At 53.8% G+C, this 13,515-nt stretch overlaps 1 protein-coding gene across 2 annotated transcripts in view; it reads right to left on the minus strand.

Annotated features, from left to right (window-relative positions):
- The window catches only part of ARHGAP39 (Rho GTPase activating protein 39), a 74,651-nt gene that overhangs the window by 14,327 nt on the left and 46,809 nt on the right, over positions 1–13,515 (minus strand). For both annotated transcript variants that reach the window (XM_063079892.1, XM_063079891.1), the window contains exons 3-4: positions 8,584–8,667; positions 1,220–2,579 (exon numbers count right to left, since the gene is read on the minus strand). In XM_063079892.1, the coding sequence (XP_062935962.1) occupies positions 1,220–2,579; positions 8,584–8,667 (1,444 nt within the window). The remainder of the gene's footprint in view (positions 1–1,219; positions 2,580–8,583; positions 8,668–13,515) is intronic.

The raw sequence follows: 13,515 nt of genomic DNA on the forward strand, positions 1-13,515 counted from the left end.
CGCCTGAGTCAGGTCGCCCAGGTGACCTGGCTGATGGGTGGGGGAGGGGAGGGCAGCTGGGATGCCCCAGATGGGGGCGCCTCATCTTGTTTTGCTGCCTCCGGAGGAAAGGCCGTTTGGGGATGGAAGCTGCAACTCTCACAAGGCAGGGATGTCTGTTTCCCAACCCTCCTCTCATCATGTGTGACCCCAGCACTGACCTGAGACCATCGGACTCAGACCACTCTTCCAATCTCTACCCAGGCGCATGAACCCCAGAAGGCCCCTCCCCCTTGGCGCTCCATTCAGGACCCTGGCCCCTGCGCTCTGGACCTCTGCGTGCACTGCAGGCGGCTCTCCCTGCCTATCCTGTGTCCCCCAAGCCGTCTCTTCCTATCTGTTCTGTTCTCCCACGTTCACAAGCACTGGATGGAAACACCTGGAGGAGTCACGAGGGCCACATGGGGGCCTAGCATGCTGGCTGCCCAGTTGTCATGGATCCTGAAGCAGACCTTCCCCAGTAAGGCTGCAGGCGGCCCTGTTCTCCATCCTTCCTGGGCCCTCGGGCCACTGGCTGGACCGAGCAGATGCCAGGTCTACCCTCAGCCTGGGCTTCCTGTGTCTGCAGCAGACTAGTGTGAAAGGTTAGGGGTCAGGAGGTGAGGACAAGGATGTCAGCACACACTGAGTCCTAGAACTGACCAAAATCGGCTCCCGGCCCACGTGGGCAGATATGCCAGGATGGGCCTTTGCTTCAGATCCAGCTATGGCTGCGACATCCCGGAACCACCTGGGGCCACTGTCCCCCAGCAGCTCCTCCTGCCCGAGGGAGCCTCACTCAGGGACTGTCTCTGAGAGCCACCAGGGAGCGCCTAGTGCCCCAACACCCAGGTCCTCGGGGGTACCCTGGGTCACAGTGTTGGTGGTGGCAGCTGCCAACCTGCTATGGCCTCCTCCATGCTCCCATGGCCTGGAGTCAGAGCACTGCCTCCAGCTCCCAGGTGACTCACGGCTGAGGAAGCACAGCGCCTGGTGAGGCCTGCACCAGCAGCACCCTCACAGCTGGATGATGCCCGGAGCCTAGGTGATGCCAGGCCTGAGGAATGCCACATGCCACCAGTTTCATGGGTGCCAGGTACACCGGGCCCCACCCCACCGCATGCTGCCCTCAGGCTCTCGGGCTCAGCCTGGGGGCCTGGTGGGCCTGGGGACCCACCTGCCCTGCCGCAGCATCCCTCACCTGTGAGGGATGGAGGTAAGGCTCCGGCGAGGCCAGGTTGGTCTGCACGGAGATGCTCTTCTCAAGCAGGATCTGGGGGAAGCCGAGCTTCTCGAAGGTGCTCCTCTTCCAGGGCTTGCTCTCCTGCTGGGCCAGAGCCTCATCCTCGCTGAAGGCGCGCACCACCGGCCCAGGCATGGGCAGCGGCAGGGCACCGTCGCTCTCGTAGCCCGAGCCGTCCTGCTGGGTGTCCCAGCTGCCCCTCTGCTTCATGTGGAAGTGGGCCTGCTGCGCCTCCCAGGCCAGCCGCGCTTGTGCCAGGAAGGGCTCGGCCACAGCCCGCACCACGTCCGCTTCACCCTCAGCACGCATTGTCTGAGCGAGGTTGGGTCCGCACGGGGAACGCTCCTCGGCCAGGGGCTGCTCACTCAGCAGGTCCACCGGGCTGTCGCTGGGGGCTGTGTTAGGGGCTTGGCACAGGGAGGGCTTTCTGCTTTTCCTCTTGCGCGTGCCTGGAGAGTAGCCTGTCGAGGACATGGTATCCTGCTGGCTGGACCAGGACATGGCATCCTCCTGGGCCTGGGGCAGTGGCGTGGGTGGATGGCCATGCCGTAGCTCAGGCCCCTCCATGGTGCTGTAGTCTCCAGACTTGACTCCCAGGCGCTGGTCCCTCAGCAGGCAGGGGCTGTGCTGCAGGGAGTAGGAGCCTCTGCCAGGGCTGGGTGTGTACTTGTGCCGGGGACCTGCACGCAGCTTGGGGCTGGAGCTGGCCTGCTCCACGTACACCAGCTGCCGCACGTACTCCTTGCCCGCGGGGCTGTACTCCAGGCTCATGAAGCGCTCGGGACATTTATGCTTGCTGAGCATCAGCTGCTGGCATGGCGAGGTGGGGGCCTGCTTGGCCGGCAGGAAGGAGTGGGGCTTGCGCCCGGGCGACCTCTGTGGCGAGGCAGCCTGGTAGCCCCCGCTGGCTTCATATTGCACATCCATGGGGGGTTCATCATAGATGGGGGCCTGGTACTCCACGGGGGGCTCCTCGTAGAGGGGGGGCTCGTAACCGTAGCGCGGGGAGGAGGGCTGCGAGTCATTGGAGGGCTTCCGGGGCTGGGACAGCAGCGGGGAGCAGCTCCCGGAGAGCTCAGCCCTCTTCAGAAATGGTGACGACCTCCTCTCGGGGAAGAAGACCGTGCCATCTGTATCGGGGGCGAATGTCTGCAGGTTGGGCGAGTGCTGGCTGCCAGAGGGTCTGCGGGAGCGGGCCGCGAGCTGGCTGTCTGGGGGGTAGCCGTTGCCCTGGGGGGCAAGAAAGCTGGACTCCCGGTCGGCCACCTTGATGAGCATGCGCTCCTTGGTGCCCGAGGTCCACCGCAGCGAGGAGGTCCTGCGTGAGGGAGTGGACAGGCACAGGTCACTCGGGGGAGGGGAGCAGCCCCACAGCCCGCCTGGTCAGTTCCCAGCATCCTCCAAGCCCTGGTGCCTCAGCCCGCAGCTCCCCGCCAGAGGGGATCTAGGGGGCTCTCCTGCCTGAGACTGCAGCCCCCGTCTCAGCCCAGTGTCAGGTGCGGAGCTGTTTCTGTAACTGAGGCCTGGTGGCGCCTCCCCTAACCTCTGACTCTGGATTCCATGTGCACGTTTCCTCAACAGAGCGTGCTGAGCCCTCTGCAGGCCTCACCCCTTGTCCCGGTGTTGCCCATGCTCCTACCAAGCGGTGGGTTGACTGCACAGGGACCCAGGAGTCCAGGTGAGTCCAGCAGGGCACAACGCCTTCAACCAGAGGCTCCTAAAAGACTCCTGAAAGTGAGCTCCACAAAGACTGACTGTCCCCTCAACTCTGACCCCCACAGCCACCACTTTCACCTGGACAGGGACAGCAAAACTGCCTCCAGCTGCCCATTAATGCCCACATCAGGCTAAGGGCACCCACCGTCCCTGGGAGTCGGGCTGTCTGAATCCTGGTCCCTCCATCCAGTGCAGGTCACACTGAATGTCTGGCCTCTCTGCCTCACTAGGTCACTGACTCCCAGCCACACGGCTGGGACGACACAGACATAATGCCCACGTGCACTCCAAGCCATGCCATCCTGCGTCCCGTGGCTGTGCCTGCTGAGCCAGGGGCTGGGCCCAGGACACTGCCGTGGGAGAGGTTAGCAGGGGCCTCTGCCAGCTGCTCTCCCCCAGGCTGCGTGGTATGGTTCTCTATTTGGAGTTCACAGCACTTCTTACAGCTTATTTTTTGTTTTTGATTTTTGCAGCTGGACAGTACGGGGATCTGAACCCGTGACCTTGGTGTTACAACATGGTGCTCTGCCAACTGAGCCTACTGCCAGCCCCAGCACTTCTCAATTTGCAGCTTGCCATCTTCTGTGGTTTTTGGGAAACTGTTGGTGGTTATGTATTCAAACATCACTTTCCCCCCATCTCCTCTCTCTGGGAATCCGATTTCAGCTCTTTCCACGTGTCCCACAGTTTTCATGCTGTATTCTGTGTCTCCCATCCCTTTGCCACTCCATACTTCCGAATAGGTATTTTCTTCTGATCTTCCGCCCAATTTACGAATTTTCTATTCAGCTATGTTTATTCTGCTCTGAAACCTATCATCTTAGTCTGGGTTATCAGAACAGAATATATAAAAACAACATAAACTTATTTCTCACAGTTCTTAGTGCTGGCCGGATGGCTCAGTTGGTAGAGCACAGTGTTAGAACACCAAGGTCAAGGGTTCAGATCCCTGTATCAGAGAGCTGCCAAAAAATAAAAATAAAATATAATATTTCTCTCAGTTCTGGAGGCTGGAAATACAAGATCAAGACACCCAGATTCAGTGTCTGCTGAGGACCTGTTTCCAGGCTCACAGACGGCACCTATTTGCTGTGGCCCCACATGGTGGGAGGGTGAGGGGCCTCTCTGGGCCTCTTTTTATAAAGACACTAATCCCATTCCTTAGTCTCATTAATCCCAGATCTGCCCTCATGACCTAATCCCCTCGCAAAGGCCCTGCCTCCTGATACCACCCCCTGAGGGTTAGCGCTTCAGTGGATGAACTGGGGGCGGGGCGGGGAGACACATTCACACCACAGCACTATGCACTGAGTTCTTAGTTCTTGTTACAGTATTCTTCAGTTCTAGAATATATATTTAGTTCTTTTTAGTAGCCACTTACTATCCTGTATGCACGAACCGTGTTTATCAAAGTCAGTATCTGATAACTCTAAAACGTAGACCTGTGCATCTGTTTCTATTTCTAATCAATTCAGTAGTTTTAGCTTGAAATTGTGGTCATTGTGTGTATGAACGACTGCAGACATGGTCTGAGCCTGGGTTGACCCTTGTTGCGGGTCAGCAGCTGGGGGCAGGGCTCGGGGCTGGTCCGTCCACGTCTCTCCTCCTCCCAGGCGCCGCCTCCGGGAGTCTGAGCAGCAGCACAGGCCCAAGGCCCCAGCCCGTGGGATGTCCCAGGGAGGGCCCTCGAGCCCTCGCTGCCTCAGGCCCTCTCTGATGACTTCCAAATGATTCCGTGTTTCCTTCAGCTTCTCCAGCAGCTCTCGGTGGGGGTCGGTGTGAGCTTAGTCTGTCCACTACTGCAGGGAGTGGACATCCCGAGCATCTGAACCACCTGTGCAGCTTGTTCTGCGGCCTCAGTCCCTCGGATGGACGCTGGGCCTTTCTGGGGTAGGTGGGGCACGGCTGGGAGTGAGGCTGCAGCTCCAGAACCCTGGGCACTCAGCACAGCCACGGGCAAACCCTGCAGGTTGGCCTCGCTGCCCAGAGGGACAGTGTGCGGCAGGGCCGGGGCGCAGGCTTCCGCTCCTGGACTTGCACGCGCCTGCTCCCAGCCTGCCGCCAGGGGAGTGGAGGGCAGAAGCCCACGTAGCAGGGCCTGGCAAACCCTGAGGAGCGGCCGCAGTGTCCACCCCTCTGCTTCCGGCTGCAGGGCTTGGGAAGGTCATGTGACATCTTTAAGCCTTAGTTTATGCATTGGTTATAATGGACATTAAATGGTGTATGAACTGTTATTTTTGCATACTTGTGACTCCTCCACTCAACACCAACTTTGGTGCTAACCTGGCCTGGGGATCCTGGAGAGGCTGCAGCAGATGGTCACACACTGCTGCCGGCTGTGGCCCAAGAAGCCTCTGGTCAGCTGTCAGGAGCTGGTGTCAGGAGAGGACGTGCTCTGCTCTGGGAACCAAGAGCTGTTCCATCCAATCAGGGCGGAGATGGGGAAACAGGAAGTCGTGTGCCCACCCTTGCCACGCACAGCACCGGAGTCATAGGTGGGGAGGCCCCAGACCCTCCCTGGGTTGTACAGAACAGACGCGGTGCCAGCCAATGAGGACCACCTCTGGTCAGAGGGGTCTCTCTCACCTTTCTCGCACCCCTGGCCTCACCCACCCGTCCACCCTCCAGGCAGCTCCATGCTCACCCCTGGCTGTTCTGCAGCCCCATGCCCTGGGTCCCCCCAACTCTACCGCTCTGCTCTTCTCAGTGCCCCGAACCTCACACCCAGCGTCCAGGACCCAGCTGTGATTCTCATCCCCAGTTTCCTGAGCTTGTCCCGGAGGCTGTGCTGCCCCTGCCACCCGCGTCTTTCCTCCGGGCCTCTCTCTTCTCCTGCTCCCACGCTGTCCTCCTCCTCCTCTTCCTCCTCACCCCTTCCCTAATCCCTGTGCCAACTCTGTAGGGTAGAGGCACAAGGGCGGAAAGACCATCTCCACCATCTCTGAAAAAAATGGAAACTGACCACCATCCGACGCGGGTTGTTCAGTGGGTGCTTTCAACCACCATGAAAGTGGGAAATGGCTCTGGAAATGCTACAAGCCAGGGGGCGGGCAGGGCCCCATAGGGCGTTTCTCCAGGGCCTAATTTCAAAGGAAGAATTGAGAGCTGCACAAAACTGAAAGCAGAAATGAAGGAAAGCCGTGCTTTGTGGGTGGAAGCCCCGCAGCACACAGAGCAGGGGGCAGGTCAGAGGAAAACCCTCTGCTCCAAAGTCTGTAAGTGCAAGTACAGTCATGCTCTCACCGAGCAAGATGCAGTTATGTTTGATAAACAATGTCAAGCCTCAGCACCCGCGTCCCCTGTGGCCTCCTGATGGCCCCCTGGCTGGGGCTTGTGGGCTCAGGATGTGCCCTCAGAGGCAGCACCAGCTGCCCCTGGATGGGCCCCTTCCTCAGCCATGCCCGTGTCAGCTCCCGGTTCCTTCCGCTTCCTGCTCCCCTGGGCAAGCACATTAGCTCCTGAAGCGCCAGCAGGCTGAGCTCCAGGGTAAGTCCCCTCCCTGCCCTGGCCACTGCCACCTGGATGTCCAGCCCTCGCTCGGACTTGCTGGAGCCACCTGCCAGATGCTCAAGCTGGAGGACTGGGTGTTGGCTGTCACATCTCCATTCCTTCCCACTGTCTCCAAATTCTTTCAGCTTTACTTTATAAATATTCCTTAAGTCCACTGGTCGTCTATCCCGATGCTGCACCTACTCCAGGCCAGAGAGGTTCCTGCTGAGGCTCCGCATCTGGAACGTCCCTCTCCCCCATGAGAAATTCCATGGGGGAATCAGAGGTCAGCAGCGGGTGAGACCTGAAGCAGCAGGCAGCACTGAGGAGGACTGCAGGGCAGTGCTGTGAGCTTGGGCAGTTCCGAGTGCAGCTGCTGCGCCGATGTGAGGGCTGCTATCAAGCTGGGAAGTTGTCTCTTCATCCCAATAAGCAGAGAACACCAGACGCAATTCACCTTTACCAGGCTGGGCGGCAGCATACCTTCCCGGCAGCTCAGGGCTTGGTCCGCTCTCTGGCTCTGTCTTATTTATTTCACAGGGACTTTGATTTCCTGCCATCCCACATACTTCACGCTGATCGACTACACTGATGCCCTGGGGGCCTGGCTGCTCCTGTGCTCTTTGCAGGAGCCCTTCCTGCAGGCTCGTTGGGGGTGCTGGGCGCCAGGTCTCCTCCCTTTCCGGGAGTACCTGCGTGGCTGTGGCAGTTCACACCGACAGCCTCTAGCATGCCCAGGGCGGTGCTCAGGGAACCTGGCACTGTCAGCACTAGCCCCAGCAGACACTGTCACCTTCTGTAACTGCTTGACTCCGCCCTCTGTGACCCCCCCAGGAATACATGTGCCTTTTCTTCCAGAGGCCTAGATCATGGTGTGGATGACAAAAACTTGCTTTGGCAGATAGATGGCCACACAAAGATCTGCCTTCCAGCAATGTCTGACCCTGGTGAGTGTGGTCCCCCTTCTCACCCTGAGAACACACACGGCTGCGGACTCTCAGCAGAAAGGACTGAGGACTTCTCAGGATGGGGTCTGACCACCCCTTCCCCACCTGCTCCACTCTCCTTGCTAAAAAATACGCATCATCTGAGGATGTAGGTGACCACACTGAGGTGAGCCTCTTGCTCTCACATGCCTGCTGACACCTCCTGTAGACCTGGCTGCTGCTTCTAGATATGACCAGGCCTCTGTCCCAAGGTCTCAGTGATGGGGGCAAGAGGAGATGGTGGAGCTTCCTGGCATGGAACTCAGTCAACTCACAGTGACCACTGGGTCAGCCACCCACAGGTCTCACTGATGAGGAAATAGAAGCCACATGAAGCTATGAAACATACCCACAGCCAGACAGCCACACTGCTGGGACTAGGGCAGGCTCCAAGTCCCTTCTACACCCCTGGTCTTCAGCAAATACAAACTTAAGAAGCAAAGCCAGTTACAACTTACAAGCTCTGATCGTTCAATTGAGCAGACTGCCAAAGCCCCCTCAGGTCTTCCAATCCATCCCCCAACATGACGTTGCTAATGGGTGGTTTGTGCTGGACACACCCAGGCCACCCAGAGGGACAGCACCTGCCTGAGCCCTTCATGCCCCACAGCAAACCAGTCACCACCATGGCCAGGAAGAAGTCCAGGTGGCAGCTCCAGCCTGGACATACCGATTGTTTGTGACACAGCCCCGCCTACCCAGTGTAAAGGCACTAGGGGCTAAGCGTGGTCTCTGGCACCTTCCAATGCTCTGCAAGTCTGCCCCTGGGCCGAGAGAGGCCAAAGCCCACCATCTTCCCTACAACTAATACAGACTGTCCACTGGGCCTGGTGGGTACTCTGCCCTGTGTGGCCCAGAGCTGCCTGGGGGTGGACCACACACCGAGGACCTCCAGGACCTGGCTCCCCTGGGGACAGCTCTACATGGACTCTGCCAGGCCCCAGCGCCGGCAGCCTCCACAGCCCCTCATGGTGCCCTGGCTCAGTGTCAGCTGCGCTGGGCCCACATGCTGGGCCCCTCTTGCTAGCTGCTTCCTGCTGAGCAGACTCTTCTCCAGTGACCCCAGCTCCACCCGCCTGGGAAGCCACCTTCAGGTCAGCACAGAGGGTCGCACCCAGGACAGCATTCTACCTGCAGTGAAGCAGCTGGCCGTCTGCGCCATAATCCCGGTAAACCTCATAGTCCTTCTCAAGGAACACTCCTGGTGGGGAAGAACTGAAATACAGCAAAACAAAGAAATATATGAACACAGCACAATAACTTAAAAGTACAGTATGTTTACAACCACCCACCTGTCCCTGACTTTTAGAACGTGGGTGTTGCCCGTTTGGTTTCCTACAGATGGCCGAGTCCTGGCTCCAGCCAACACAGCTGTCCCCTCATCAGTCCAGTCAGGTATTCTTTTTGCCCTAAGCCCACCTCCTCCCAGCAGGCAGAGCCCCTGTGCTAGTCAATGCAATAAGACAAGGAAAAAGCAAGAAACTGAAAAGTTTGAAAGAAAGAGATAAAAATTACCATTCATTGTCAGCCTAAAAACCAAAAGAATCAATGGAAAAACCACTGGAAGTATTAAAGGAGCCTGGTAATGTTGCCTTCACGTACCTAACACAAGCCACCAACGGCTTTTCTGTGCACCAGCAACTAGTTAGAACCAAGTTCACCTCTGTGACAATGACGGTAACAACAACAAAGTGAGACACAAGTCCTAGGCATGAATACACAGGTGTGTGGGGCTCAGAGTGAGACCAGGAAGTTTTATGAGACAGGTGGAGAAAGATGGGACGTGTAACGAGAAGTGCACAGTCCTGGAGGGGGCACTCAGCAATTATAAAGATGCAACTGCTTTCCAAACTCGTTAATAAGTTTAATGCAAATTCTAATATAAATTCTAATAGTTAGAATGTTTTAGAAGCTCACCCCTCCCCCAAGACATGTAAAAATTGCTGAGGAAGACCTGAGAAGGGTGACGGGAGAGGACGGCACTTGCACCATCAGATACAAGCAAGAACACCAAGTCCCACGACTGCAACAGCGCGGTTCAGGCTGAGGAGTAGATTCCAGAATACGAGAAAGCCCAGATGTTGACCCAAATACATATAAGGACTGAGTCCCGCGGCCGCCGGCGGGGCGGGAGGAGCTCGCTGCTCGCACTGAGGGAGCGGCGGCTGAGGCCGGGGAGCAGGTGGAGTGTTTAAGAGACCCGCAAGGGAGGGCCGGCCGGTGAGCTCAGCTGGGTGGAGGTCGGTGTTGTAACACCAAGGTCAAGGGCTCCATCCTCACACCAGCCAGCTGCTGGAAAACAAAACGAAACAAAAAACAAAACAAAACAACAACCAAAACCTGCAGAGGATATGCCAGAAGGTTAACAGACAGCACTGGGCAGGGGGACATTTTCTTCTATGTGATTACGCGGACTTTCTATGACTAATGTGCACCACTTCTCTGACAAAAATGTCACTGTTTTTTTTAAAAAAGTTGAAGACACAAATGGCAAATGTTAACACTGGCTGGTGGTAAATGCCTCCAAACAGATACTTATGTTTAATAATTAAAAAATTTAAAAAGCTAGAAATGTTAAAAACCATATGCAAACTCATCTACAAGATACCTGTCTCTAGTTCTATATCAATTGGTACATCCCTCCTGCTGTCTCTGGCTGGTCACCAAAAGGTGACCGAAGCCCTGCAAAGCCACAGCTGCAGCCACTGTCCTGCAGGCTCCCTGTGCTCACTGTGGCTTTACACAACACTCCGTTCTTCTTCCTTGGGGACACGCTATCTCCTGGGAGACGTGTGCAGAAGCCACCTCCACTGGCTGCAGTCTTCGCCTCAGCATCCTGGAGACACAGTGGGCTCCAAGCCACCAGAGGTTGGGCTCAGACTGCATGTGGCTCCCTGGGCCCTCGGGGCTCTGACACTCCCCTCTCCATTTCCACCTTCAGCCACCAGTTCTGGAGGCTGTGTCCACATCCTGTCCCCAGACCTCTGCCAATGTATCGAAGCATGCCTTGAACCCTCACTGAGCTCCACCTCTGTGCTGGGCCTGGGCCTGGGGCAGGGCAGACACACTTTTATTTCCATGGAGCAAACCAGAACCTCAGGCAGCTATGGGACCGAGATGGGGAGCAGTACCAGGGAGACAGGGATAGCTCCCCACGAGGGATGTTTGAGCAGGGAGTGGAGGAAACAGGAGACCTGGCACAAGAAATCACAAGGGGCATGAGTGTGCCACATCCCAGGAACAGAAAGGGGCCCCTGTGCTGAGGCATAGCAGGTACTGAGGGGGACACAGAGGGGCCTGAGCCAGGTCAGGCTGGGCACAATGACAAGGCCGCAGTTCACTTTACGTCAGGCCAGCAAACTCTAGCCATGTCCTGCCCGCTGCTTGTTTTTGTCTGGTCTGTGAGCTACAAATGGTTTTCATATTTTTAAATGGTGGGGAAAAAGTAACATATAGAATAGTATTTTGTGATGTAAAAACTACATGAGATTCAGATTTCAGTCACCTTTATGGAGATCCAGTTGTGCTGATTTGCTTATGTATCATCTGTGGCTGCCTTTGCATGACTATGACAGACACCTGATGTAGCATGTCAGCTCCATGGTGGTGCTGCTAGAACTCGGCAGCATTTGCACCAGACCACGGCACCTTATTGTTTTTATTGCCAGTGCACATGCTGTCGAGACAGGAAAGGAAAAGTGGACCTCAAATGTCATGCTTCCAGGGCACAGAGGAACGTGGGCTGTTCTGAGACTGGTTTAGACAGAGAACACCGTGTCCACTGTGAGTGACACATAGCTGTGTAACACACCTGGATCACTAGGCAAGCACTCATTGCAACATTCCCAACCTGCACAATGGTCAGAACAATTTTAAATGGAAACAGGAACTGTGAAATGGAGTATCTCATCACCGTAGATTTTATAACAAAAATTAAAATGGCCTTTACACTGAAGTAAGTTTTAAAGTGGCTCATTTGGCCTGGCCAGTGGCTCGCTTGGTTAGAGCGTGGTGTTGGTAACACCAAGGTCAAGGGTTCAGATCACCATACTGGCCAGCCACCAAAAAAAAAAAAAAGGTTCACTTGTTAGCCAAGCAAGAAAAGCTGTTCACTGATGATGAGTTAATTAAACTGTATTGAGTGCAGCAGCCAAACTGTGTGTCCAGAGAAAATAAACTTCCTTAGGATTATTATTCCTCTGGCAAAAGCAGCTTCTCGAACAGCTGAGGACAGAGAGAAACATCATCACAGTCAAGTGATTACAGGGACTTTCCTTGGCTCTTCATGAGTTGACATGTTCTGAAACTACTCAGTTGTCACTTATTCAAAAAGTCAACACTAGCTTTGAAGTTACTGAAGAATGAGCCTCTGTGATTTGTCCTTGTGGAGCAACCACAGCAGAGAATATTTTTAAATAAGTTGAGAAGACACTAATTCAGTACAACCTGAAGTGGAACCTGCTAAGATGTGTTAAAACTGATCATGTAAGAGTATGTATGGATCAGAAAAATGCTAGGTTGGACAAATTTACAACGCTCATGGAAATGTAAGGTTACGTGAAAACACACGCCGATGGTCATTTACTGTGTCACTTGTTAGCAGGTACTCTGCGGAAGGTGTCTGGTCATGTCACAAGTCATTGAAACTGCAGTGTCAACAGTTAACTTCACTCACTTTCATCATCAATGCTGTAAATCTTTGCCAGAAACAGAAGCCAAGTGCCCTGACCTGGCCCATCACACAGCAGTTCAACAGCATAGCAGAGACAAAGTTTTCCTGTAAGATTTGTGAACTCAGGGTCAAGAGTGAAGTTATCTGAATGAGAAAAACTTCCTTCAACCACTATTAAACACTGAATGGCTTTGGAAATTCATTTTTGCTGCAGACTTCATAATATTTCTTAATGAATTCAACTTAAAACTATAAGGCAAACAGTGCTTGTGTGTGAAACATATACTGCAGTAAAGTCATTTCAATGACAACTGATGTCTAAATCATAAGAAAGGTCAAGCTGCTCTACCTAGTTCCCATGTTGTCAAAAATTAAAACAAGAAGCAAGATCTTCATTGCCACACAAATTTGCAGCAGATACATTTTCCAAGTTCAAAATATAGTTTCAGCAAAAATTTTTAGATCTTAATGTGTGAAGGAAATTTCTGTTTCAAAATCCATTTAACTGTGCAACTGGGAGCTTCTACCTAACCTTCATTTAGAAGTGATCAATCTGCAATAAAATGATGTGCTAAAAGACAAATATCGAGGGAAGAATCTAATAGAATTTCATGAACACCTTCCAAGTGAGGAGTGTGCTCAAATAATACCGTAAGCTTGTGGGCTGACATCAGTATTTAGCAGTGCCTATCTGTGTAAAAAGACATCTTCACAGATGAAGTATGTAAAATCTCATCATGATGGACACCTGCAATTGGTGTTGATGGTGGGGAACACTAACTCCTTTTGGTTCCTCTGGGCACACCTACTGTGTTCCCTCCTCAGAACGGGGCACTTGGCACTTCCCTCTGCTGGAACAGCATCCCCTCATATCTGACATGACTTGTTCTCACAGAATTCAGTTTCCTGTTCAAAACGAACGATAATGAGGAGACAACTCAATCAACTGAACCTGACTCAGAATCAACAAAGATGATGGAATTAGTAGAGAAAGACATTAAGAGTTATTAAAACTATATTCCATATGTTCAAAAAGCTAGAAAAAAGAATGAACGTGTTAAGTAGATACACAAAATATACAAAAAGACCCGAATTAAAGTTCTAGAGATGAAGAAAAAAAAGTTCTACAGATGAATGTCACAATGTCCAAAATGAAAAATATACTGGAAGGGATTAATGGAACAATAGGCATTACAGAAGAGAACATTAGTAAATATGAAAGCATAACAATAGAAACTACCCAAAATGAAACACAGAAAAAACAAAGACTAAAAATAAGTAAACAAAGAATATAAAGAAAAAGAAAATCCTGGAGCACCAGTGAGCTGTGGCTTAACTTCAAGTGGCCTAATATATATGTAATTGGAGTCCTGGGTGGAAGGTGGGGTGGG

Source organism: Cynocephalus volans, chromosome 15, assembly GCF_027409185.1.
Source record: "Cynocephalus volans isolate mCynVol1 chromosome 15, mCynVol1.pri, whole genome shotgun sequence".
NCBI classification, from domain to species: domain Eukaryota; kingdom Metazoa; phylum Chordata; class Mammalia; order Dermoptera; family Cynocephalidae; genus Cynocephalus; species Cynocephalus volans.